This window comes from Chaetodon auriga, chromosome 11 (assembly GCF_051107435.1).
Source record: "Chaetodon auriga isolate fChaAug3 chromosome 11, fChaAug3.hap1, whole genome shotgun sequence".
NCBI lineage: Eukaryota > Metazoa > Chordata > Actinopteri > Chaetodontiformes > Chaetodontidae > Chaetodon > Chaetodon auriga.
This window is the reverse complement of record NC_135084.1, coordinates 7,251,975-7,279,192: the sequence shown is the minus strand read 5'-3', so window position 1 is coordinate 7,279,192 and position 27,218 is coordinate 7,251,975. Positions and strand designations below refer to the sequence as shown.

Sequence of the window (27,218 nt, the reverse complement as noted above, 5' to 3'; positions counted from 1 at the left end):
GTGAACTGCAGCTCTGCTCAGGCTGAGGATTGCAGAGCATCAGTGAGGAGAGCACCTTGCCCTGATCATCTGACGGCAGACGGCTCCTCCCCGCTCCCTCCTGTCTGTACGCAAAGCGGCGGCTCGGGCACAACTCTACCCGCGTCTCTCCACACATGCACGTCTGCGTGAGCCGGAGACGGAGTCGAGTTATCCACTTTGAATAAGCAAGGACTCCGTTCCCCCCTGGTGTCTGCTTTCAAATGAATCAGTGATGAGAGTGGCGGAGAGCAGAGACGGACGCTTTTCTTCTATGTGGACCGGCAGTGCGCAAGAGTGCGCTCCGTGGTTCAGCATCATCATCATCATCCTCCGCTCCTGAGATCAACCCCAATCCAAGAGGCGCGCAGAGATCCTCACCGAACCCCTGTGCGAGGTAACCAGATTTTCTCTGAAGATTTCCTCTACTTTCTGTCCGTCTGCGGGAAATCCACCGCTCCTGGACGACACAGCGGCTCACACACATGCTCATATGCAACACTTTGAACCTCCAGCGTCTGACAAAAGGATGTTTCATGCTTTTGAATTCACGGGCGATTAATTTATCAATTATTAAGCTAGAATAAATCCAGCATCGCCTTGCTGCAAGCTGAAGCTCTGACATTTTGGCACATGATCATTCATTCATGTGAAATGAGTGCCTTGTCTTCTCCCTGCAGTTCACATTTAAATCCTCTCTAATAGAGTATTGATCAAACTAATTAAAATGCTATAGCCAATAAATTAGCTTTAGAAGCTCCCAAGAGAGCGTCCTCCAGTACATCTTATGGGCTGTGCCATAAGAATTTCACATCAACACTTTTAATGCGTTAAAAGTTTGGGCTGATTTGTGTGAAGTTAGTGTGTTTGAAATAGATTCAGATAACAGGAAAGCTCAAGCAGACAGTTCAGAGAAGTTCTATTTTTAGCGCTGAGTGTATGTGTTTTCATGTATTAAACTATGAGCTCAAGTCAAAGGGCAGACATGTGCAACTAATGGTAACAGCCACTTCTCTGCTCTTGGTGAAATGCAGCCTTGCTGTGGCAGCATCACATCTCCTGTATCTGGTATCAGACCTACCTAGTGAAATTCCAGCAGCCATGTATTAACGTCACAGGATGCAAATTACCACAGCCCGTGCAATTCACCTTTAATTACGAGCATGTGGGTGTTGGCTTATGTGCTCCGAGCTGCAGGATTTCTCAAAGGCACAACAGGGTGTTTGACTGGAATAAGTTCTCTGATGAAATTCAAATGAAACATGCTTTTTTTTTCTTTTTTTCTTTTTCAGCAGCAGCCACTTAATGTTCTCACAATTACTGTATGGGTGTAGTAGACAGTTTATTACACTGTGAGGTGCTGTATGTTTTTTTGTTTTTTTTTAAATTAGCACTAGGCTGCCTTCAGGCCAGCCTGTAAATGTGCTTGAGTAAATTCTGTTTTCATTCATTTTGGATACACAAGCTATCAAAAAGCTTAAAAACATAAGATCTGTGCAAAACATATGGATTACATGTGGACAAAACTCTCACTTTTAATCGAAGGTGGATGTGTTCAAAGTGCTAAATTAAGAAATATATAGTAGTATATGTAAATAAATTGGAACTAAAAGGCAGTTTCTTTAATGAGAAATTAACTTGGTCAGAAAAGTGGGATACAGACTGACAACAAAGGGCAAAAGGTCACCCTGAAAGCGGGGTTGCCCTCATTATTTTCACAGCCGACTAATCAACATGAATGGGCCGATTGTGTGTCTATAGCTAAACTGGGACGTGTATTTCATTTGCATGTGCTCCTCCTGCAAACGAATGTGTGAGTAAAGGTGAAGTTGGATGGAGGGCTGAAGGCGGGATGGTCTGTGGGATTTTCCTGACACTAAGTGTTTACGAGTCTGATCGTAAAGACGATGGAGGTACAGGGAGGTGTTATGATTTCTAAATCCCCAAAGAAAACTCAAGGTGTCTCAGTGATGTATGGCTGGACAAAGGTAGAGGCTCAGCGGACGTTACACCATCACGTCAGGAGAGTTTCATGTGGGAAGGATGGAAAGAGGAGGAGGAGGAGGAGCTGGGGAGAGAAATGCTTTATTGTGTACAATTTCCTGTTATTATGTTTTGTTTGATGGAGTTTATCCAGTTGGCTTCACTTGAATAAAGGAAAGGGGGGGGGGGGGGGGGGCATCAAAACAAAAGCACATTTTCTTTTCCTCAGGTTTTCCTAATCAAGAGCAATAGAAAATGAGGAGAGAATGGAATTAATATTTGATGAGGCTACGTTCGGTGGATGAAAGGATGAAAACGATTAGCGCAGTTACAGGGATATTTGTTAAAGATGCTGATGAATTCCAGAATTTTTCTCTTTTTGTGGTTGGTGGGTTGGCTGATTCTCCCTCAGGAGATAAGAGAGTTTTTATGTCTGCTGTGCTTGATGCTATCTCAAGGCCTTCGTTCGTGTGTTAAAATCCATCTGAAATTAAAATTCCTTTTTGCTTAAAAAAAAAAAAAAAAAAATCTGTACATATCCTTGGTGTTTTGATTCTGTGCGTATTTTGTCACAAATGTAATTAGCAGCAGAAACTGACATTTATTTTTCTATGGTGATAGCACCACCTACATTTGATTCATATGATGAGTGTGCGAGCAGGCGCGAGAAGTATTTTGTAATATCACTGGAATTCTAACACACACACACACACACACGCACACACACACACACAGGCATTTAACCAGCTGGGGCTGCTGGGTCATTTCTCCATGACTCCACGTGTTGATTGATGATTGCGATTTGAATCCTGGGGTAACATGCAGAACGCTGAAGTTACAGGATGGCCCGTTAATGTGAGTTGGGATGTCACCATTACAATTCTAAATGGAAAATCCATCACCATGAGCTTTCACTTCTGAATCAAAGCAGGATCTGTGATTCTCCCAGTATTCTTGACTCTCTCCACCTCTGCCTACTTGTGCTGCATGCTAAAAAAAAAAAACTAAACAAAAAGATGACACAGTATAAAATTGGCAGCGCTGGAGTGATGTTTCCAATTCTTTGACCGCTGCTCACTTTCCACCTTTTCTACGGTTATCTAGCAGCTAGCTCAGCTGGTGATATCTATCCATGGAAAGTAGCCTTTCACACAGAAAGAAGAAGGACGCGGGAGGACAGTGTAGCAACGTTGCACGAACAAGGACTTTTTATTTCTCTTTGACAGTGAACACAATAAACAGCCTTACAGTTACTATTATGCTTATCGAGCCACGTTACAGCTGACTACATGAACTCTACTACCACTTAGCATGCACTGTTCTATGACTGGGACTCACCTCGCACAACAGACCCACGAGTTTACCTCACAGAGAAGGGTTAATGTTCCCCATCAGGCCACTTTCTATAAAGCGGTTGTTGTACAGTAGCCTTCTGCCATCTAGTGACTCGTCTTTCTGTGTTTGTGTGTTTGATTGATTGGTGCGGTCAGTTAATCTAATTAAATTCAATTTGACTGCAATGAGGTATATTGCAAAAATATCTCACTTGATACCATGTAGTTCTTTTTCTTTAAAAAAAAAAAAAAAGTTTAAATCAAAAATCAGATTGAATCGAGACCTTCAAATCAAATCGGACGGTGGACTTGCAGAATCACGACACCTCTAGTTTTCACAGTCTGGTTATTCGCCGTCACTGAACCCATGACAGCTAATGCTAGCTAGCTTAATTCCTGTGTATGATGTGACACAAACACAACACTGAGTGTTGGGGAGCAGCCAGTGACTCAACAGTCAATGGCATCAAAGTTTTCCACTAGGTTTTGACCTTGTTTGCAAAAAAAAAAAAAAAAAAAGCTAAATTGCCACAGCTGCAGACTCATAGTTCGTAACCTGACGCAAAAAGTGAGGGGAATTCAAATTCAACTTCACCTTTAGAAAACATTCTCCTGTTACACCGAGCGGGACTGCCGACTGTGGGACAGCGTGAAGGAGTGGCTTCCTCTTGTTACCATAGCGACTGGGTTCACAGGGACCAGGTATCATTACTTCCCATGCACCCTGTTAAATGGAAGTTGTCAGCCGTCATGTGCCTGATGATTGACTTTGATCCGAGCTAATCACTGCTGTGTTCATCTCAGAGCTGAACGACTTATTCAGTATGCTGCTGAGCAGAATGTGTGTGATTTCAAAAGTGAGCTGTTTGACCTAGCGGATTCCCGGTTCTGCCGGCTTCATGATTTGGGATATTTACATCGCTGTGATTAGGTTACCCGAGTACAATCACTCATCCAGCATTGTGATGGTAATGTCATACAGAGGCTAATTTTTGTGTGTGCCTCTGGAGTTGGCTGGATCTCCTGTCTGCCTCCCCCGTGGACTGATTACTGATCAGACTAGCATTTCATTTCAGCCTTGTGGGGGGAAATTAGAGGATTAGCAACAACTTCATGCTTATTCCCCTATGTATCTTCCAGGCCTCCAAATCCTGTGGAAGCCATTGTTATTTTAAGTAGCTTGGCAATTGAGCGTGGAAGCAAGCTCTAATTCTCCCAAGTCTTTGGAGATGTGGAGCGGCAGAAAGCTAGCATTCTGGAGCTACCTCCACTGCTATTCATGTTCTTTCATGATGCGTAAGTGAGCAACTGAGAGGGCCGTGAAGCTGGCTGCCAGGACCTCTTCACTCCCATCCTTGGTTCATACATAATAGATAAGTCACTGTAACTTACAGTACAGGGCCATAACTAGGCTAATGCCCAAATTTGCATATTTGTGCCGAATTCCATAATTCATGAGTGTGCAGCAGGCAGCGATCCATGGTGCAAGGAGCCACCTCGGTCCATACGCCATGTCTCAGGGGTTGATACCCACCATGTGCACCAACAGCGCAGTATTATAAAACAGCATCGAAGCTGTCAGTGCCAGACGCTTGGGAGCTGCTTCTTCTTCTTCATCAAAAGCCTCCGAGTTTCAACTGAGCCTTTGGGAAAGCCTTATTAAAGGCGCAGCGTATCTGATGACAGAATCAGAGAACAGGCCCTTTCCCGCTTAATTTTCTGCCATTCGGAAATAATAGGACGGGGTAGGAGTGGGTGAAAGAGGAGACAGCGGAAGGCGGTGACACCTTCCAGCGAGCAGATTTCACAGGCCACCTTTTCATCAAGAGGTTCAAGAAAGGCTGACGCCGCCATCATCGCCAAGTGCTATGAAGTAGATTCATCATTCCACTTGATGACGAGCCAAGTTATTTATTCATTACCTTTGTTCTCTGCCTCAGATGAGTAGGTGCGTGTCAGCCACATCCCTCATTATTGGTGACTGTGTGTCACACACCCTTATTTTTTTTTTCTATCACACCCATGTCTTGTCATATTTGTCAGATTAATGGTATCTGTCGCTTCGGAGGGATCGTGACCCCGTCGTGTGGAGTGAGATTTGTTTTGATTCAGATGCCTCTGCTTCGCCATATGCAGCCATTTATTTTGTGTGGGTGTGTGCGGTTTTGTGAGGCTGAGGAAGGGAACAGATAGTGATATGAGATTTCCACGGGTCTCTGTTTGTGAAATATGTTCCTCATCTGTGTGGTATCCTGAGAGCAGAATCTTTAAGTAACATTTCAGCGAGATGACTTCACTGGAACGAGGCCGTTTCCCATTAACGTGGAGATATTGAGATTATCAGGGATAAAGAGGGACATGATTTTAAGGCAGCTTTATGTTTTGCATATTGAAAAGAGTCAACTGCTGGATTGTTGGTAAAAAAAAAAAATGTCGTGCAATGTTAATTCAGCTGTACTTTTGTCTGCTTTCCCTTTTCTTTACACATCACTGGTGGTGATTTTAAAGGAGCAGATGAATACTCATGAGAACAAAATGTCAAGCATTGGTCGGCCCCGCTGGCTCACGCTCTTGCCACGACCAGAAGCAACATTTGACATTTGTTCTAAAGGCGAAGATCTGGGTTTGTCTAAATATGAAATTTGATCTTTAAAGACATTGATTTAGGTTTAGTGTGGGAAGGTCAGACACGTAACGAAAGCAGCGCAGACCATCTGTGATTTGATTGATTTGATTTTAAGCACTGAGGAGATGAAAGTAACGACCTCACGGCGTCCTTCAGATCAAAACCTTCAGTCCTTGTTCAGCTTCAGCAGATCAAAGCTGCTCCTGAAGTAGAAAACTGGTTACCAAAACGTCCAACAGGTCTTCCACAGGTAGATATACTGTTAACAGTGAGTAGTTAACAAAGGCTCACATGCACATGGATAAGGCTGGGCACAGAGTAGCCTCCAGAGAAAGCTATCTGACCAGCGTTAATGATGTCCCAGTCATGCTGACTGACGGAGGCTTTAGCAGCCATCTCTTGAGGCTGAGCAGGGAGCTGTCCACGGTCCTGAATGAGACTGTTCATCTTGGTTTCTGGAAGGGAGCATGCCCAGACCGGCGATCCTCTTTTTCCCATCTCATAGGGGAATACCGCTTATCTGAAAGTTGAAATTGAACTTTGAAATATGCTATTCCTCTGCCTTAGCTTCCCTCCCTTTTGCTTTAAAAGCACAGAGCTGGCAGAAAGTGTTGTTACTCAACTATATGATCGGAAAACAAATGAACTATGAAACAATACAGTGTAAAAAGATACACTGATTAATCATTTAGTCAAGCAACGAAAAATCATTGATGATTAATTAATCATTCAAGTCATGTTTTTGAGCAAAAATACCAAACAAACACTGCTTTCATCCTCTTGATTGTGAAGATTTTGTCATGTTTGATGATCAAGTTAATATTTTAGGGGGTTTGTTTTCATTTTGGGCTTCAGGAAAAAGCTTTTCTCCACATTTTTTATAGACCGCATGATTAATCGATTAACCTAGAAAGTAATTGGCAGATTAATCAATAGTGATGTTAGCTGCAACCCTATGATATTATGCAATGCAGAACTAAAATCCTCTCATACGTAAATACAATACGACCTTTGTAAAACTTGACACCGTGTCAGAGAGCCGTTCACTGAACTCTTGAGTAACTGATTCTATATTGCAATATAATATATTTCAAGCTGTCCTATCCACATCATTTATGTGGAGGAGCAAAAAATCAGAAACCCCTCAGCCCATGATATGGAACTGAACAGGATTAGTCGATTGAAAAAAAAAATCATCAGCTGTTCTGACAATCGTTTATTCAATTAGAGCAAACATGGTCTGGTTCTCGTCATGATCATAAATGAAATATTTGGGGGGTTTTTTGTGGACGCCATCTTGGCACTGTGCATTTTTTCCCATAAGCACAGAGAAGACACGACGAAATGATGATCTCTGACAAAAATCACTAGTTTAATTGACCATTTAAATGTAATTGTGAGTTGCAGCCCTAATTTAATGAACTGACTGCAGCCCAGTGACTAACTACAGCTTTAGAAGTGAACATATTCCAGGGTTATATTACGGTGCACAGGAGTTTCCATTTTTCTGGCCACTCAGTGTAACATGCAGCGTGCAGACCTGTCTTAGAGGAGATGGCTGTGTCATTTTACCTCGCGACCACACACAGACGTTTGAATACCGATTCACGAGTCGGCCTGTTGTGTGTTAGTTGCTGAAGTGTTCATGACAGTGTGTAGTCTTATTATCTGGCAATATAAAGGCATAATCAGATGGATCTGTTAATGCAACCATAATTTGAAGCTCCCTCAGATACTGGAGACATTCAGATGAGCTTCCCCTTGATTTCTTCTTGTCCTTTCAGATTAGTTTTTTTTCCATTTCCGTTGATAACATATTTGTTTACTCTCTCAAATCTGTAATTATATCATTTGTTGTTTCCACTAATCTGCAGCATGTGTGTAGCAGATGTTCAACATGTTTATCATTAAGTGTTTATTGTTTGACCAGTTAATAATTATGAGCTGCGATAATTTGGCTATAAGAGGATAATGATGAAAATTTTCACATTTGCTCTTAGTTTTTTTTTTTTTTTAATTGTTGAGAGGCAAATGAGCCAAAAATGCCACATCGTCTCATAAATGGGATTTAAGCAAATAATACACAGCCTAAAATGATTTGGATATTGTATTTAAAAAGCTTGTTTTTTCCTCTCTGTTGTTACCGATATGCTGAAGATAAAGAGGTTGATTCATTTGCGCTGCATTTGGTTCAAATCTGTATTCCAATATCCATCACTGTAAATGAACCCACTTACTGGCCTTCGCTTCAGTGTCAGAGGAATACTCCACGGCGTGCGTGCCAGACGCATGTTCAATTTATGTGTGTATGCATATTCCATTATTGGAAATGCTTCTTGCTGCTGGTGCTTTGCTACATATTTGCTCATATCTGAGTATCACATAAGGAGCAGATAAACTGGTTTGTCCACATTTGTGTTCTACAGTATTTATCATACAGTGCACATCCACACCAGGCTTATACAGGCAGAGGGAAATGTGCTAATACAGATTTTTGGGAGGATAGTTTTTACATGATATATCTCTGTATTAGATAAGATCTTTTTGTTAGTTCAAAGAGTGAGCGTGTGATAAGAACTGTCCCGGTTAACAGGATGACTCGAGGCTGGCTCGGGCCAGTGAAAATGGCAGATTTTGGCCCTCACCTTCAGAATGAGTTTTCATCACACGGCTTCCTCTTTACATCATATCCCCTTAATAAACTGCAATAGGATTACAAGGTGTAGGCTGTGATCTGCTCCAGAGGTGTGGAGCACAGTGGGGATTAGGCATGGCATTTGATGTCAGCTTCCAAGGTTTCAAAGAATAATATACCATCCTCATTTCATCACTAGAGGTAAAAGTAGAGAGAGGGTGGTTTTGGCCATTGTCCGCCATAGCGCTGAACATGAGCTCAGGTTTTCTGCCTTTGAAAGGAAGGGTGAGTAAGAGGTTGAATATTCTCATGGGAATTATACTTGGAGCCGAAACGATCAGTTGATTCATCAGTTAGTTGATCGACAGAAAGCGATCAGCAATGTTTTTAATAGCTGATTAGTTGTTTCAAGCAAAAATGATAAAAGTTCATTCAATCCACCTTCTCAAATGCAAATCTTTGGTTTCTATGAATTCTATATTTTTGGTTTTTGGCTGCTGATAAATCTGCATTTTATAGATTATGAATAAATTTATCAAATTAATACAATCAGATTAATCAAACAGATTTTGTAATAAGTCTAGCATCTCAAACTACCATGAAAGTCTTCACTCAAATCAAATTTAAGTGTATTATAACTGCATACTTCTTGATATAGAAACATACATAGTCTCAGTTCCTGAGGTTCAGAGTTCAACAGGGGACAAAAGTTGGGGATGTAGTTGTGTTTCCAAGAAATCAGTTGGTATTCTTCTTTTGCTCTTTAAACCTCTGGCATTCTGTAAAGGATTTTTGATTTTTGTTCTTCAAATGGGTGAAGTCACTAGAGAGGTACACTGACTTGCATTTGTACAGTTGTGCATTAATGATTTCAAGAGCAACAGATGCAGCTGCATCCGCCTGTGATTTAATGCAAGGAGCACGACACATGGGAAAACTCATTGCCCAGCAAATTAAACCATTACCTCCCCAGTTGGAGTTAAATATGGAGAAATGACTCATTTAATGTCTGATTACTCCCTAATACAGCCATCTAAACAATGGCAACCACTCAAGTAAATTCTGCTTCTTTGCGAGATAAGGGCGGCAATTGCTTGTCAGGGTCACAATGAAGTTTTATTAAAAGATGCACACTAAGAACGCAAAAGAATTCATCTGTTCGGATTCATTATGAGATGGCTCTCTGGTCTGAAGATTCGTCTTCATTATCCAGCCAAGCACCAGGCAGATAACACTGCCTCATTTGCTTTCCGAGCCTCAATTTTCCCCGAACGATAATGCAGCTTCTCTTTTGTGTGGCTGTGGTAAAGACAAGCAAGCCATTTTCACTATGCACGCAGGATTACAAAGGTTAATCATCAATTTAAAGCTAATCTTTGTTAAATACCAATAGAAGCATGGTGTGTGCTCGAGACAGATATAATCAGGCAAACCCCAAAACAATCCTCCATCTAAATGAAGTGAAAGATGGTTAATCTAGGCTTTACAGCAGGGGTTGATGAGCGAGGAAGGGGGAGGACTGCATCGCACTACTTGACTAATGTTCCAGTGTTCCGCTGCTCAATTGAGCTGTCAAATCTTTTGGGCTAACCTCAGAAACTGTACGACTTAGGTCGAGAGGGTCCCCAGCAAAGTGTGTTCAGTCCCAGAGTGCTCCAGCTTTGAGGAGTCTGCAGGAGAAAACTCACATGCATCCTCCCTTCCTTCATTTTTGCTACAGAGTTGAGATAATTATGGAGTTTTAAAATTATGCAATCAAGGACGAGATCCCTCTCCCCTCGTCTGGGAAAATGAGTAATTAATTTTCTCCTTTTTTCTCAGTTAATATGCAGGAGACTGGGAACACAGGATCCCAGTCATTATCAGGTCTGGTCTGGTGAAACATGTCTGCCAAGTCGGCTAATTAAAAATGTGAGCTACTTCCCTTCGATCCCACCCTGTTCGTATTTGTCAAAGGTAGAGACGTTTTTTAATGTGTCCAGCTTTTTGGGCCTGGAACATTTTGTCCTGAAAATAAAGCAGCTGGGATGTATTGGTTTTAAAAGTATAGGACACAGAAGTGGAGTTTTGCATTCTTATTTGTTACAATTGTTGCCTGACAGGATAAGTTCAGGACAAAACATTGCAATTCCTATTAACCTCAGCCATTCAAGTCTCTTGGCAGGAATTTACAATAATGGGAAATAGAATCCGCTCACCTTAATGGCCGAGGCAGTAATTCCATTGACAAGGTATGCTCCTTTAATAAAGATAAGCCCCCAAGAAAATCAATAACCTGAACTAATTTCGAAAGGACTCAGGGTTGTCTAGACACACAGCATTCACACCTAAACAAACAAGCCTCACCAACCCCTTTTTAAAGGCCTTTTTCATTGATATTACTTTGAGAACAAACCAAGGATGTTCTCGTCTTTGCTACAAGACACAGTAACAAAGCAGGCCAACAAGCAATCCTGCAGATCCCCTTTCTGTGATTCTTTTTATTCCCCCATTAGGCCTCTGAAGCTGGGTCCACAAACTTCTCTAATTAAGAATTCGTCTTCAGCAAATTCACCCATAAAATGGCCCTTGCTGCAGAACGTGGGGTGATAAAAGGAGTTATTGGGCCTGCGACCTCCTTTGCCTCTTATCTCCCATAAACACTTCAGTTGGTTTTACGGGGCCATGGAGGCGGCAGAACGAGCAGTAAGCCAAAGGGGAATAGTGGGGGACTGATGACTTATTCATGAAGAATGGTGCAACAAGACAGCACAGACGAAATTGACAGTGAGAAGACCTCATACTATAAGTTGTTATGTAGTTCTGATAAGACTCGAAGTTGATTAATCTTTGGCCCGGGCTTCATTTCAGTATGCACCACAGTGTTTTTAAAGATAAAATACGAGAGTGCTCGTGCTGTTTTTTTTTTTTTTTGGACAAATATAAAATTATACTGCACTCTCATTAGCTTTACCAGGGCTCCAACATTAGCTTGTGGGTTTACCAGCAGAGACAAAGCTGCGCTCTGCTATGAAAGTCACCCTGCTGAAATGACATGATTTTTTTATTCCCTCTATCTTCTTAACCTGATTCTGTCACATACCCAGAACTGCACATGCACGGATATTTTCATTAAGTCGCAGACAGGTCTTTTCAGCTATTTAAATGAGCCTGAATTCTTCACATGCATCTCACCTAACAACTCTGTTTTCCTTTTCATGTGCATTAAATTCAGTCAAACCCACAATGTTTTTCTTTTTTCTTCTTCTTTTTTTTTTAGCCACACCTCATTTCAGTTTGTGCATGCTCTAGTGATTTAAAGTGATGGCAAATCCCACCTCGCTATGCAGGCTGAACACAAGAAGTGTACGGTGACACTGCATTCAAACCGCTGCCAGTGTTATGTTGGCCAGAAAGAACAAGAGGAGAAAGTAAAAATTAACAGAGGTGCCAATGCTTGTGGTTAGCCTTCCTTGAAAATGTCTGTAAACAGCACCTGGAAACTCTGCTCAGAAGCAGATGTAAAGCCCAGCTGGCACAAGACTTTTCATTTCCTCTCGGGCGCTGAGGAAAGGCCGATTAGCTGCCCGGCGCTACATAGGCAGTGGCGTAGAGCAGTGTGAAGGCAAATGCTGTAAACAATGTAATGATAGAGCGTACGACAGCGGCGTGAAGCTATGATGGTTTACATCCTCCCCCTTCTCTGCCCAGTCAGACCTCTGAAACACTCTGCCAGAGAGGCAGAGACTAGGCATGGGGAAATGGAGCTGGAGATTGTTATTATAGATAAACACTTCCCTTACGATCTAGTTTGCCCTGCAAGTAGGAAATTACAAGGATGTGGCTCAAAGTTGAGCACAGAGGCAACTGATGTTATTTGCCTCCAAGGTGCCACTGTGCAGTCACAAACAGCGCTCAGCATCTCAGCAGATGATGCTGAGCGCGGTTTAGTCGTTGGTCATTTTCAGATTGCGTTAATATATTCGTAGAGTTGACACTTAATATTGCACGCTGGATGGACAGAAGATTATCTAGAAACAATCAATTCCTCATTTTCAGCTGTTTGATTAAGCAAAAATCACAGATATTTGCTCCAGGTGCTCCAATGTGAAGACTTGCTGTTTTTGTGTATCACATTATTTTAAACAAGATTTGTGAGGATGTCAGCTTGGGCTCTCAGAGCTTGTGATGAGTATTTTTCACAGTTTTTCAAATATTTGGCAGACTAATAAGAAAACAATTGGTACTTGCAGCCCTGCATATTTGTTAAGCTATATTCAAAAAGCTAGAATATTTTTAATTCAAAAGCAAAAGTTTGTCTGAATAACGCTGTTTTCCTAAATGCACTATGATTCATACATGCCGCCTTATAAAGGACAGGTTGCCAGTTTTGCAAAGTCTGTCTAAAAAGAGTCATTCAGGTGCAATTATGAACACTGAAACAGATTCTGCTCGCTGTAATCATTCCTCCTGTTCATACTGGCCATGGCGATATCCCTTCCTAATGTGCTGCTGGAGTAAGTGATGGGGACAAAAAGCCACAGTCCTCATTAGAGTCCTATTTTAGAGTCTTCAGTGTAAAATTTCTTCTCTGCTTCCCTGGACAGTGTTTCCCTCTTGAGCTGCAGTGGAAGGGTATTAACAGAAAAAACTGAAATTCTGTACTAAAAAGACTAACACTGGAAGATGTCCACATGATTGGTCTAACTTGGGCTGCTGAAGCTTCTGTTAACTTCAGATGAATGTTTGGGTACATTTTTGCACAAAATGAGGATTTTGTCTCCCATCACTTCTATTGAAAGCACATTATAGGGATCTCTTATTGGTCAGTAGGAGCAGGAGAAATGAATAGAACAAGCAAAACCTTCTTTTCTTTTCTTTTTTTTTACTGAAGGTTTTGCACAAATTACCAAAATAGGTGAAGTGGCTACTCTTACCTTACCCCTCCCCTTGTTCCCTTACTGCCTTCTCCTGTCCACCTCCCCACCCTCCAAGCCAGTAATGACTTTGGTTTTGACATACAGGGACAGTAATAGACAGACAGAGGGTCAGACACAGGCAGATTGGACAGATTGGCAGATTTACAGACAGACAGACAGACAGACAATTAGGCATACAGTTTGACAGGTGAACAGTCAAGTAGATGGACCAGAGATGGACGATTCGCACAGGAGAAAATGAAAGTGGGGGAAGATAAACAATTATAAAGGCACGGATTGGGAAAACAATGGTTGTCAATAAAAGTAAATGACTGAACAACAAGAAAAATACCGTAGAAAAAGAACTTAAGACAATAAAAATGAATGCTGCAAGGAGCACTGAATAGGTCCTGTCGTCCAAGAGGCCTCAGGAGCGACAGTAGTAGTCTCATCGCTCTGAATCTTCACAGCTATTGGACCTTTGACCTCTTATTCCACTCTTCCACTTGCTCTTTGTAATACCTGTTGGCTGTAATGACTACATTTCCCGGTGCGGGATCAATAAAGTCCTATCTTATCTCTTATCTTATATGATGTTGCTGTACATCAAGTGATCACACAGTGTAAATTTCATGTGATGGTGTGATCAGGAGCGGCCCATTAATAGCTTTATGAAGTTTGAGGCTGAGCACATTGCTGAATTATTCCCACTTCCTCTTTGCCATCACGTCATGCATCTGCCACGGTGACCCTGTTCCACACATCAACAGACATATGCATATATGATATATATTACATATATAAGTGCCTGCACAGTTTTGTACATCAGGGTGTGATGTGCTTTGAGACATAAAAAAAAGTTTGCATAAAATGCAGGAAAAATGAACTAAATTCAAAATGGCCGACTTCTGCTTGAGCAAAGTTAATGAAAGCCAATGTGAAATATGTCTGAAATAATAAGAGCAACGAGCATATCAAATTTTGAGTTACAGAGATTTCAAGCAGGGGGTGAAAAATGTGTCTTAAGGCTAAGAACAATTAGTTTTTGCTGTAGATCTGATGTGGCACACCTAAGCCCCATTGCAACATCAAATCTTAATATTTACCAATTTGAATATGGGTGTAAGGTTTTGTGACTTTTTGAGCACCCTATAGGCCTCAAACATGTGTTTAGAAATTTAAATTAACGCACAAAATCCAAAGTGGCTGACTTCCTGTTTGCCAAACTCTCTTAAAAGAAAGAGACGAGAGCACTGATCACGCTAAATCCAATGAACATCAAAGCGTGTTTATCTCAACACAGGGGTGCGTTTGGAGCACTATGGAGATAATCACACTACAGCTTAATCACTGCAGAACTTTGACATTTCCCCAGTTCTGACATTTGCTAAGTCCTGTGAGTTGTTGAACACCTGAAGCCATTCAGCAAAGTGCATTTTGTGGCATTTGTGTAACTGATTGTTGATTGATGGACTATGTGATGTGGAGTTATGGGGTGATTGCTGCTAGTTTAAGGTATGAGTATGATATGAGAGCATACATATTTGTGTGTGTGTGTGTGTGTGTGCGCGCGCGTCTCTCTGTAGGTGGATTAGTTCACAGGCAAATTTAATGAAATTACGAGAGAGGGGCCCAGGTTTTGTGAAATGTGAGGTTTGCTGTCTATCCTCAGCCTTGAGCTGAGCTGACCCTGAGATGATACAGTCCCTTTTCACACACATTGTTAACTCAGGGTTAGCCTAAACCCATGGCGATACAATTCACTCTGCGTTTCTACTAGCCCTAGGCTAAATGTCCGTTGGAACACACAATGATCATTTAGATTCTCGAATGACATGTGACTACTCTGTTTACTAAAGCCTTGTATCACACTAGCGCCTTTTAGCCATCTGTTAACTAATTTTTGGAGAATAATCCCACAAACCCTGGGCTAACCCTATTCTGGAGCAGGGCCAGCCAGCCCTAGGCTGAAGTCGGGGTTAGCCCACTTTCACGGTGTAAAAGCTGACTTAGCCTGGGGCTAACAGCTCGATTAGCCTGGGGCTAAGAAGGTACTAGGAATGCTTTTATCCCTGGGCTAAGTGTAGTGTGAAAAGCCCAAATGAAGGATATCCTGTCAGTGACTTTTTTTCTTTTTTCAGAAATACTGAGTTGGTGGGCAGAGCCAGGTGGAGTGGAAGAAACTGTCTGAGGTGTTCATCGCGTGAGCATGTATCTGAATTTGAAAAAAAAAATTACAAATAATAATTTTATACATCTTATGTTTAGAATTGTGTGTTCTGTGGATCAGTTTGTATTCTATCCGCTGTAGCAGTGTATCAGTGCATCGCTGTTGCAGAACTAATGTGCGCTGTTCGAAGATTTCACACAATCATTAATATCCTCTGCCTCGTGTTTCACTGAGGGCGAGGCTCAGCCAGGTGACCAGGTGAGGTGAGGATAACGTCAGTACCGGTTAGAAGCAAGTTCGGTAGTGAGCGACACGCCAATGTGCTGACGGATTCGGTGTTTTGTGTTTTTAGCTGAACTAGACCAGAAAATATTAAGGTGATATTGTTCTGCCCTCAGTGTGATCCGTGACGTTTGCTGAAAGTGATGTAGCCCCTGTATGTTTTTTGTGGAGTGGGAAACTGTGCCAGACTCCATTTAAAAAACAGCATTTTAAATGGAATTTGGCCTTGTGTGCTCCGATTAATCTGGCTTGCAGTTAACATGCCAGTCATAATTTTGTTTTAATGAAAACTCAACTTCTGGCATTTGCTGTTTTGGAAGAAGGAAATAATCACAGTAACAGGCGAACCAGCTTTTAAAGTGACATATTTTCTTAAATGTGCGCATTGCAGTAGATCTCATTTATACTGACGTGAAGAAAGGTTAAACTGGATCTAAGCAAAGACACCTTAAAGTCTTATATTTGAGAATGGAATTTGGTGTGGTGCTAGGTGGCCATCAACATGACAGTGCAACACGATGAAATACACCGAGAGAAGAGAACATAACATAAACATGAAAAGAACCGAAAAATACAATATTTAGATTCTTTGAGGGGGTACTGTTGGGGGAGGGAGGAGAATGACCAAGGTTGAAACTTGTGCACTGAAAAATGGCGAAGCCACCTCAACCCGCAAAGCCCAATCTCCCCGATCACGTTACAATCAATGACCAGCATGTGAAGCGACAACTTGAATTACTTATGCAGATGAGGTAGCTCGATATTGTGAAAGTTCCAGTTCAAGGTCATTCGCTGTGGCTAAATGACATTCCAGAAATGTGTTGCTGTCACTGTCAGTTTGATACTTGTTCCATTTCTGATCTGCATATCTCACAGTTACGCTTGACTGATTTGTCATTCACACGTACTGCACAAACAAATGAAGCTAATCCCGGCTGCGCACTCATGTCACAGTCAAGTCATGTACTCTGGGGGGTCAGTTTATAGCTGCTCCCTGACTTTCTCCAGCTAGATCTCTTGTGATTGTCGGTAAGAAACGATAGATATGCTGCTTTGATACAGTCTCTCCTCATGGATACCATCTTCTGCTCGCTGTGTATCTGGCTACAGAACATGCTCCCTCTTGTTTGTTTACCGTATGTGTGCTGGTGGTATCCCGCTGCTACAGCAGGGAGCACCATAACCAGCACTGACACATCTAACTGTATAATGCTTCGACCTCTGATGCGAGCAAACGCATGACACCCCTGTGGGAAACGGCTTTAAGTTGAACGCATTATTATCAGCTCACTAACTGCAGCCTGGTGTAGAATCACTTCAACACTTGGCAGCCAACAGCACATCACAGAAGGTCCAAATACTAAACCTCGAGTTCTGCAGCGCTGAATACATATTTGTGATGGCGGGAAAACACTGGCAGATCTGTGGCATGCGCCTACCAATAGGATGTTGCTGTGCCAGAGCGAGAAAGGTTTTCCAAGTTATGCAGAACTGCACACACCAGCTGTAGTTTTGGGAAATAAACATGAGATATCTAAGTTGACCTCCTCGAAGAAATACCAAGCCCCCAGTGTGCACATACCTTAGTTAATATGTATTATGTGCTTTGCCCTGGAGTACAGCTTGCACAGTGCATAACTCAAGACTCGGCTGAGGTGCGATTACACTTGTTGTATTACTTAATGCTGTTTATGAGCTGTAAGATCGATGATGTTTAATAAACAACCCTACAAGATTGTAAAATTCTCTAAACATTGTGGGTTTTTTTTTTTTGCACATAACTCATCAGAGCTATGATATCTTTGTCAGCACCCAGCAGGCCTTCCCATAGTTTTTCTCATTAAACTATTCATCAGATAGGCCTCATCAAAGATTAAGAGTATCCTCACAGTTCATTACAAGATGCCCTGCTTTTTATTTGATGAAGTAATTCATCCATAATGTATGTGTATATTGCAGTTTGCAGGATGCCTGCGAGACTGGAGAACAGCATTGGTTTACCAAAGGCTTAGACCCAAGAAGAGAGAGGAAAGTTGGTGCATTTGTTTTGATTAAGTCAGCATTTCAAAGTGTTCCCTCTGCGATGAACTGTAGAGCAATTAATTAACATGGAGAAGATCAGACTCATTGTGAGAACTAGGAAAGGCTTGATGCGAAAAGCATAAAAAGAATTACAGTTGCATTAAATTGGTGGAGCAAAATTAGCTTTTTCTTCGTATCGGTGATGAGGAGGCCGTTGCAGCGGAGAGATCTCAGTGCTGTAGAAAGCATAGGTGCCTTATCAAAAGTGGCAGCTTGAATGGGGATCATCAGGCCACTCTGATTGAATTCCTTCTCATAGTCTGTTGTTGTTTCTGAAGGACCGCGGAACACTTCCCCGAGTGAGTCAGCGTCCCTGGGATTGGTTGCCTCCACTCATCCAGGGGTGATGAGCAAGTCAGCCTATTTTATCTGTGAAAATGCCTCCTGGGAATCCAGACAATGTCAGCTGATGCTTGAAATAAATCTCCGAGCATTGACAAATGTCAACGCTAAACTGGAGGAGGCCTGGGCCAGGGTATGCAGCCGAGCAACAGAGATTGCTACAGCGATCCTGTGTCAGTTGAACAATAGTGAGTTTAGGCTGGGTAACTGGAGGGGTTAGGCCATGGGGAAAGGACAGTTTGTGGCTAAATGCAGCGTTGTTTGACCCCTGTATTTTCTGCCAGAAAAAAAAAAAAAAAATCTGAAAAACCACGAGCGTTTCCATCCTCAATATCATGTAAAATGGAGTGAGGTGTTGTTTGTTGATACATATCTTTATGCAGATTTGGGCAATGTAGCGTAAACATACAGTATATTTATTTATGAGGCACAGGCCTTCAAGTTGGGTGGCTCATGTTCTACTTGTGCACAGATGGCAGTGGGCAGAAGGATTGGTAATTGGAAGGGACTGCATCGCACACTGAACCACTCCGCAGGAAAAAAAAAAAGAGCTGAAAAGATGGCTATACTGTGAAGGCTTAATTCAATGTATCTAGGATCACAGTTTAAACACTGTAATTAGTGCCTGGGGCCACATGTGTCTGGGTGTACTAGCAAATGACAGATTTCATCCTCTTGAAGTCCGTAATGAATGCCTCTTCTGACATGTGGGTGTGGATTAGGTCATTGTGTTACTCATGCTCTCCCGAAATAACCAAATATTGCTTACCATCAGAGCTGCTGTGCAATTTCCTCTCAAAGCAAGGAAACGTTGTCTCTCCATCTTCAGTGTCACTGTGTGAAACGCTGCTGAGGTGTCAGAGAGAAACATCTATATCAATATTAGATAACAAGTCCTAATCTAAGCGTCCGCTACTGCCATCGCTGCAATTGATTTGGCCAAAAAGAATGCAATATTTCTGAATAGAACACATTTTACTGATGACGACCGGGCCGTTTATGTGTAAGGGATTGATGAAATTTGGGGATTCAAGAACGAGCGCGTGAGCTGGGGGTTCATGGGAATCGATGATGCATCAGTGTTGCAGAATGAGACTATGAGTGGGGGCTTCACAGCTCTTCATGCGTGGCTGTGAGAACTGAGATAAATGAGAGGGAAGGGAGTTAAACACCCCTTTAAAGGTACAGGAACTGAAATAAAGTACAATGTGGTCTTTGTTCCCCCAAAAAATATGAACCACACTGTTGTAATCACTGTTCAACATGATAAGATATATTAGTTCAGAAGTGAAGCCTGAAACCTTTCAGTCAAAGTTGTTCTTTGCTAAAATTTGATGTTGTGAACGCATGAAGTCCTAAAATTATGTGAAATTAGCATGAGATGCTTATCCACCAGGTGGCCCCAGAGGAGAGTATGACTGGGATGCAGGTTCTAGCAGCATTGCAGTGACGTACACTAATTTGCCTTTTTTTTTTTGGTTCACCCAGCTAAAACTAATGTAGTCTAGTACAACACACACATACACCGAGGTTATAATGTTCAGGTTTTTTTTTTGTAATGGCCATTTAGGAGCATGTAGTGTGTGCTGCTGTTGAATTGTATTGCGTTATACTGACAGGTGTTTCTATTACTTTGTCCAACCTATTTATATCAGTGAGGGTAGATTATATAACTGAAACAGCTCTGTATAATGCATTCTACGGTGGCCCTGAGGGTTAATATATAGCAACATTTCACAAAACACAACTAAGTCAGGACACCTGTGTTGTAGTTTCCTAGTGAGGGGGGAGAGGTTGAGAGTGCACTCGACCTCTGCTTTCAAGCTACCACAGTCTCCAACCTACAGTATGAACTCACCTGCAACTGGCTGTTCTGTACCAGTGATGTGCATAGATGGGGACTGCTCACTCATTATTTTTTCACATCATGGTCAAGCCAGCTTTGTGGGAGGACTGAAACGCTCAGCAGTGTTCAAGGTGTCACTTAAAAATCTCTCGCATGCTGATGCAGAGCATCTCCTTAGTGTTTTGGATTCTTATCATGACTGGAAAGGAAGGATTTTACTCGTTTTCCCTGGGAGTATACCTCATATGGCCCAGAAATTAAACATGCAAATAGTGTTTTATAACTGTGTTGGGTTCTCGGAGTAGAAATGTGAGGAGGTTGAGAAGGGAGGAAAATATCATATCTGTCCTCTGTGAGCAGCTGAAGTCTTATGTTATAAGAGAAATTAATAAATTGAGCCAGGAATCCCACTGTGAACCAAAATGCATCCATAATTTAAAACCCATCCTGTATGTGGGAGTGCAGTCTCAGAGTTACAGTTGGATGTGTGTGGGTGGGAAATATATTGTGCTGGTTTTTGAGGGCCTGATACAGAGAATGGCTGAGAAAAAGAGGAAGGAGAAAGGGGAAAGTGCAGAAGAAAATAGAATGGAGGTGAGTGCATCTCTGCGTCCCAAGTGATAGTTTTTTGGGGGAAGGGTCACTGCATCTTACAAGAGCTCATCTATGCTGTGAGCCGGTCAAACAGAGAAACAAGACTGAGAGGGGGGAAGGGAAAGAAACAACCAAGAAGATAAGGAAGTCTGTCTCTACACTCACTTCTACTTGAGATACATTTTTTTGTCTCCACCCGTGCTGAAAACAAAAATCTCAAAAAAATCAGCTGCATGTGTGTATTTACGTGTGAAAACTTTAAAATGTGTGACCACGACATAAAAAAAAAACAAATGAAACAATGATTAATACATTTAAAGTCCTCACTTGAAATCAATCAGTTTAATAGCACAAAAGCCACCCTATGGCATCAAGCTTTATTGCAGTAATAATTATTTTGTACTAATGTCTCTAATGAGCGGCCATTAAAGAAACAAAGCTGCCCTGTTCAATACCTGCTGCCTGCCACAGTTAATGGCAGGGGGCCCTGCTGAATATGAATGAGGGTTTGTTCTGTCGATGTATAGAGGCTGTTTGGGTTAATTATTAATTATTAATCTGGTTTCCTGTAGCACTGAGAACCTGTGGAGCCCTCCTCTTAGCCTGGTGGTTTATAATGAATAGCACGGATCTGTTGGTCGTGCTGTCTGCTCAGGTGGTCGGCAGCACTTTTGCTCTGCTGCCACACAAGTTTTAAAGCCAGAAATGGTCAGCAAGTGCAGCTCTTGCATGTGGAGGCTCTGCATCATGGGTTCAAGTGGGAATGTGGTATAGGTTGTTTTGTTTTCTAAGCATTCATGTCTCAGTCTGTACCGAGTTCAGAATCCATACCCACGTATTCACAGTCAGGGTCAAAGAGAGGCTGGAGCATAGCTCAGCGTGAAAAGGCAGGGAAACATCTTGAGCATATCACTGGCCAATCACAGAGCTAACACACATGGGAACTAATTCAGTGAGTCAAACTGGAATTCACTACCCACTGGTTTAATTGAAGATGTGGGCAAGACCCCTTTGCTTCCCAAACAGACTGATCCCCCATCTTCCCAAACGGACTGAACTTGAACTGCAAAATAATAATTAAAAAAAAAAAAACTGAAAGGAGGTTTTAATTATTCATGTTAGGGAAGAAGTGAGCCAACATTTTTTTTCTCCAGATACCAACTGTAATAAAATCTGTATACTTCACTGTGACTGGCATCATTTTTATTTAGGTTACCATGAGGCCAGAGATTTCTGTGGCACTCAAAACTGAGTCGGAGGCCTGCTGTGACTGACAGGATGCAAGTGACTGCAAATATGTTTTAATGAATACCATGACTTCGGTATCGGCACTCATCCTGATCTAGCGTATCAGACCTGTGTACATATTCTGGTTTGTATCACAGCTTAGTGCAATAGTACATGCAGCAGAGCAGGAGGAATACTGCTATAGCTAGTGTTATTATTATTATTATTATTATTATTATTATTATTATTATTATAAAATAGGTACTACAGATAAACAGACAGACAACAGATAAATTCCATCTGCCAGTTCTGGTCTGACTGCACCTTCACGCTCACACCTGCAGATGATTAAGATGGAGCACCTGTCCCGATAGAAAAGGCACAGAAGCAAAACATGCAAACGCCAAGAGCGAAAAAGTGACCAGAGCTACTATTTAGATGAGAGGCAGCAGTGCTCCCGCTGAGCCACCACACACAGATTCTATATCCTACTCCCACATCTTAGTGAGGCCACAGTTGGCCCCTGCCAACCCCTGTTAGGTAACCTCCCACTGGCTCCACAGTGTTCAGTGGAAACCGTGTCGGTTAAAGGGTCTGCCAGATAGCGTGGCTGCCATGTGGCGAAGGAAAAGCTGGAAAGATATGCATCAAGCACTGAATAAAGCAATAAGGCCCTGTGGAATGTGAAACAATGGCTCCTTCCAGGTGGTGGTGTGCTGTGAGGGCAGTGGGGGGAATTGGATGAGACAGAAAGCTCGTCTGGCTGCCTTGCTGTTAGCATTGGACTTGGCAGCTCTCTGCCAGGGAAACGCTGACAGGCAGGCGCGCCTGTCACAGCACATAAGTGCCTCCTTGCACAACCCTGGGCCCTGTAGGGCAGGTCGGCTCTCCTGCGTTCAGCTCACAGGCCCAGTCCCACACTCAAGAAACAGATCGTAGTGTGAAGCGGGGGCATGTGTCATAGCCTTTATATGGTTGAAAGACTCTGTAAGGTGAGAGAGAGGCCACCGGTGACATCACAGAAATGCACCACGCGCATTGGTTGTTATACTTCTCACACAGCCCGCTGAATCCGAGGGACCACTTCTGTGATTAAACTGCACTGGAGTCGGAGGATTTCCGCAAGCAGAGACAGAATAGTGACAGTTGGTCACGAACAAAGACTCAAGTGTGCAGATTTCAGCAAAGTTACTTTCATGCGCACCTCACAAATCAATGACTGACAGTTACTACACAAAAATGACTCCAGGACTTTCATATCAGTTACCGCATGGTTCAATTTAGAATTAAGCTATTACTACATAGCTGTTACCTTTGGTGTTTTACTGTACAAATGCATGCTCTGAGGATTAGGTAAGCTGAAAACGCCTCTGGAGAGAGAACAGATCATCTATACTGTTTGTGCTGATATTTATCGAGAAATCCGTACAAAAAAAAAAACTGCTTGGAAAAGACTAGTTGGAAGTGCAGCCGCCCTGCTGCTATGAAAGCCACGGAAAAGCCTATGTATTTAATATTTTACTCTTTTTAGCGTCGATCGTCTTTTTACCACACACACACACACACACACACACACACACACACACACACACAGAGTATTTTTTCTTCATTTTTTTCCCTTTAAGATGTAATTACAGTAAACTCTATCTGCAGAAAGTGATGCAGGAATTCAGCGTCTTACTGGTTGGGAGAGATTTCCCCCTGCATGCTAAAATACAACCCAAATGTGTTGAAGCGGCTTCCATAGAAGCAGAGCAGTTTTCAAGATGCACTCAAATGATCTGTAACATATTTCCAGCCCACATTATAAGTGATGAGTAATATGTGCTGACCATTTAATATATGTACTATATGCATCCAGAGTTTTGTACTCTATGTGTGTGTGTGTGTGTGTGTGTGTGTGTGTAGCAGTCAGTTCCCAGGCAGGGAATATCTTTGTTTGTTTAGATTACCTTACCATGACCTTTGCTATTGAAGCTGGATGTTTGCCCGGCCCTGTTGTTTTGACTAGCACAGTGTAAGCAACAACTCTCTCAGCTTGTTTTCCTTGCGAAGGTAACTGAAGACGTTTGTTTTTTAAATTAATTCCATGGCATTTAAAAAAAAAAAAAAAATTCGCTCCGCTCTTTCAGCTCCCGGCTTCTTGCTTGGGAGCGGGGGAACATTTTGAACATGTTATTTCTTGTTTAAGTGAAGGCAAACCATATGAGAAGGGCCTATTGAAGTCAAGAAAACAAGGAAAATATTCAAATATGCAACAGCCCTTGTAATAAAAGATAAAAAGTTAAAAATCGACGAGACAGCAGATTTTCCCATGGTTTTGAAGGTCTCTTTAGCAATATTATAAGTCTAATTTAATGCCCTAAATCCTCCTCCTTGTGTTTGCTGAATTGCATTGCCCGAGTATTGATCCTTCTTGACATGTATAGGAAATCAAAGTCACCTAGAAGTGGGAACTCATCTGACTTCCTGCAATAAATTTGTCTTTATAAATCTCCGAATGCCTTGATTTCGATGCCCTAGGGCATCAGTGTATTGACTCCAGTGTGGATTTTGACCTGGTAAAGGAAGACAAAGCACTCCGGCCTCGTCTTCTGGCCTTCAGCCATACTTGCATATCTCAGACACATTTTCTAACGAGCTGTCTGGATAAATGTTTTTCAGCCGAGGAAATTACAGTATCAATTGAAAGTGACTTTATAGAGTTAGAGGAGAAAGCAGATGGGAAGAAGGAAGATGAAAAGAGACTCAAAGAAAGATGAATTGAGATTATCCTTTTGAGATGATACACTTATAACAGACATGGATTGTATTTATGGCTGGATTGCTTTTTCAGGTGAATGAGGAAAGTGCCATTTCAGTATAATACAGCCATTCATTCTGCTTTATATGCCTGAAATCTGAAAGCCTTTTGTTCTTTTTTGTCTTTGTTCTACCCCACAGATGTGCTGTGGACTGCCGATGATTTCTCCTCCTCCTCCAGGTCAAATTCAATGGCAGACAAAGACTGCACTTCCCACTGCTCTTGTTAACACTGAGCTCAGAAAGACAGATCTTGTCCACAGCTAAACCACTCTCCTTTCCTTACTTCTGTCTCTCGGCCAACCTCCACCCTTCAGCCCATCACCATGGCTTGTTTCCTGGCATCGGCCTTTTTCCTGGTTCTCCAGACATACGCTGCTCCACCTGAGCTCATTCAGGCAGGATTTGGCATAACACTGGACCCCATGGACCTTGATTCTGGACTACCAGCCAATGTCTCTGGAGATGTGCCCTCCTCTCCACCCCCAGGGACTAGTAAAAGAGCCCCACACAGTATCATTATCGGGGTACGCAAGGGAGGCACAAGAGCGCTGCTGGAGATGCTCGACATACACCCTGAGGTTGCTGCTGCTGCCACCGAGGTGCACTTCTTTGACTGGGATGAGAACTATGCCAAGGGCTTTGAGTGGTACCGTGAGCTGATGCCCTACTCTTACCCACACCAGATCACCGTGGAGAAAACTCCAGGTTACTTTACGTCAGCCCTCGCACCAGAACGTATCTGTGCCATGAACTCATCCATAAAGCTGCTACTGATCTTGCGAGACCCGGCCGAGCGGGTCATTTCCGACTACACCCAGGTGTACTTCAACCGGCTGGAGAACCACAAGCCGGTGCAAGCCATTGAGAACCTGCTAGTGCGCAATGGAGCCCTGAACATCCGGTACAAGGCCATTCAGAGGAGCCTGTACGACATCCACATGCGCAACTGGCTGCGCTACTTCCCTCTGGAACAGATACACATTGTGGATGGAGATGCTCTCATCCGTGACCCCTTGCCAGAGCTTCAGAAGGTGGAGCGCTTCCTCAACTTGCCCCCAAGGATAGTTTCCACCAACTTCTACTTCAACCAGACCAAGGGGTTTTACTGTATCCGAAGTGATGGTCGAGAGCGCTGTCTGCACGAGTCTAAGGGACGTCCTCACCCAGCTGTCAACAGCACCGTCCTCCAGCAGCTCCGCTCCTACCTACAGGAACACAACCGAACCTTCTTCAGGCTGGTGAAGCGCACCTTCGACTGGCAATAAGGAACCCAGATCACAAATAGACTCAAGGGAGCCACTGCTTTATCTGTGATGAGGACAAAAGGGGGGCAAAAGCACTTTACAGAACTGACATATAAACCCCCCCTTGAATATCCTCTTAATAACTACTGTTTTGATCTCTGGTTTCAGAGGAGCAGTTCTATATTCTGACAATAGGGCAAGAAAACATGAAAAACTGTAACTAGAGGCGTAAGATTAAATGGAAGAATCTCCAAGCTTAATAAGTCATTCTCTATGTGCTGGAAACGTTTAAGTGATTAAATTGCAGCAAAAACAAGTTTGTGAAACTGATGAACTTTTTTTCCTCTCTCTTGTTTGATATTCTTGTTCTTGATAATAAATTGTTCTGCTTTCAAATGTACCAGAAAATTGGCATGTTTCTGTCTCTCTCCATTTGATTCTTACCATCAAAAGCCCTTGAGCCCTCTAACCTGTGTTATTTATGGAGTATACTAAGGTAGGCAGAGGCATTAGAATAAGCCTTTGATTTGCTGTGGTGGAAGGTAGACATTAATGCAAGGAAATGGGTACCCTGGAGCAGCGCTTTAGTAGTACAGGAATCATTAATGGCTTTGGACATTGAAGCTAGCCTGTGCCTGCAGCTAAATCAGTCAAATCTCCATAGTCAGCAAGCTCACTGTGGAGCTGCTGTTGCATTTTGTTGCTGCTCTGTTCAACAATCTGGACAGGTGTTAAATGCAGTCACTAAATCATATGCCTAACAGTGCTGTAAAACGTTTACAAATGTTACTGTATCTGTGAAAATGTTTTTTTTCTGCATATTATCTCTTTCCTGAATCATACTTGGCATGCAGTTTTCCCAGAAACATTTTGTCGCCCTCTCCACAACAGATAGACACGGGTCATGTTTCTTTCATTGATTAGGCTTTAAACAGCAGCCAAAGCTACAGCTCCACTGGGATGTGATATTCATGTGATCTCCCCGCTCTGTCTGCTGGAATAAGCACTATAACTCTCCCGAGGCGAGTAGTCATTGATGCTACATTGGATCAATATCCAGAACAGAACATAGGAGGGGGGAATATAGCTGTAGGCCTTACAAAAATATACTGAATATTGATATGAATAGTGT

At 42.4% G+C, this 27,218-nt stretch overlaps 1 protein-coding gene across 1 annotated transcript; it reads left to right on the top strand.

Moving 5' to 3' along the window:
- hs3st1l1 (heparan sulfate (glucosamine) 3-O-sulfotransferase 1-like1) lies at positions 1–26,494 on the top strand. The gene is made up of 2 exons (XM_076743328.1): positions 1–415; positions 24,981–26,494. Exon 2 carries the CDS (start codon positions 25,166–25,168, stop codon positions 26,105–26,107), a length of 942 nt encoding a protein of 313 aa, XP_076599443.1. The 5' UTR covers positions 1–415; positions 24,981–25,165; the 3' UTR covers positions 26,108–26,494.
- The last annotated feature ends 724 nt before the right edge of the window (positions 26,495–27,218 follow it).

Bases quoted from the DNA above. Each gene is read 5' to 3' on its own strand.
- hs3st1l1 (XM_076743328.1), top strand. From the start codon at position 25,166: ATGGCTTGTTTCCTGGCATCGGCCTTTTTCCTGGTTCTCCAGACATAC.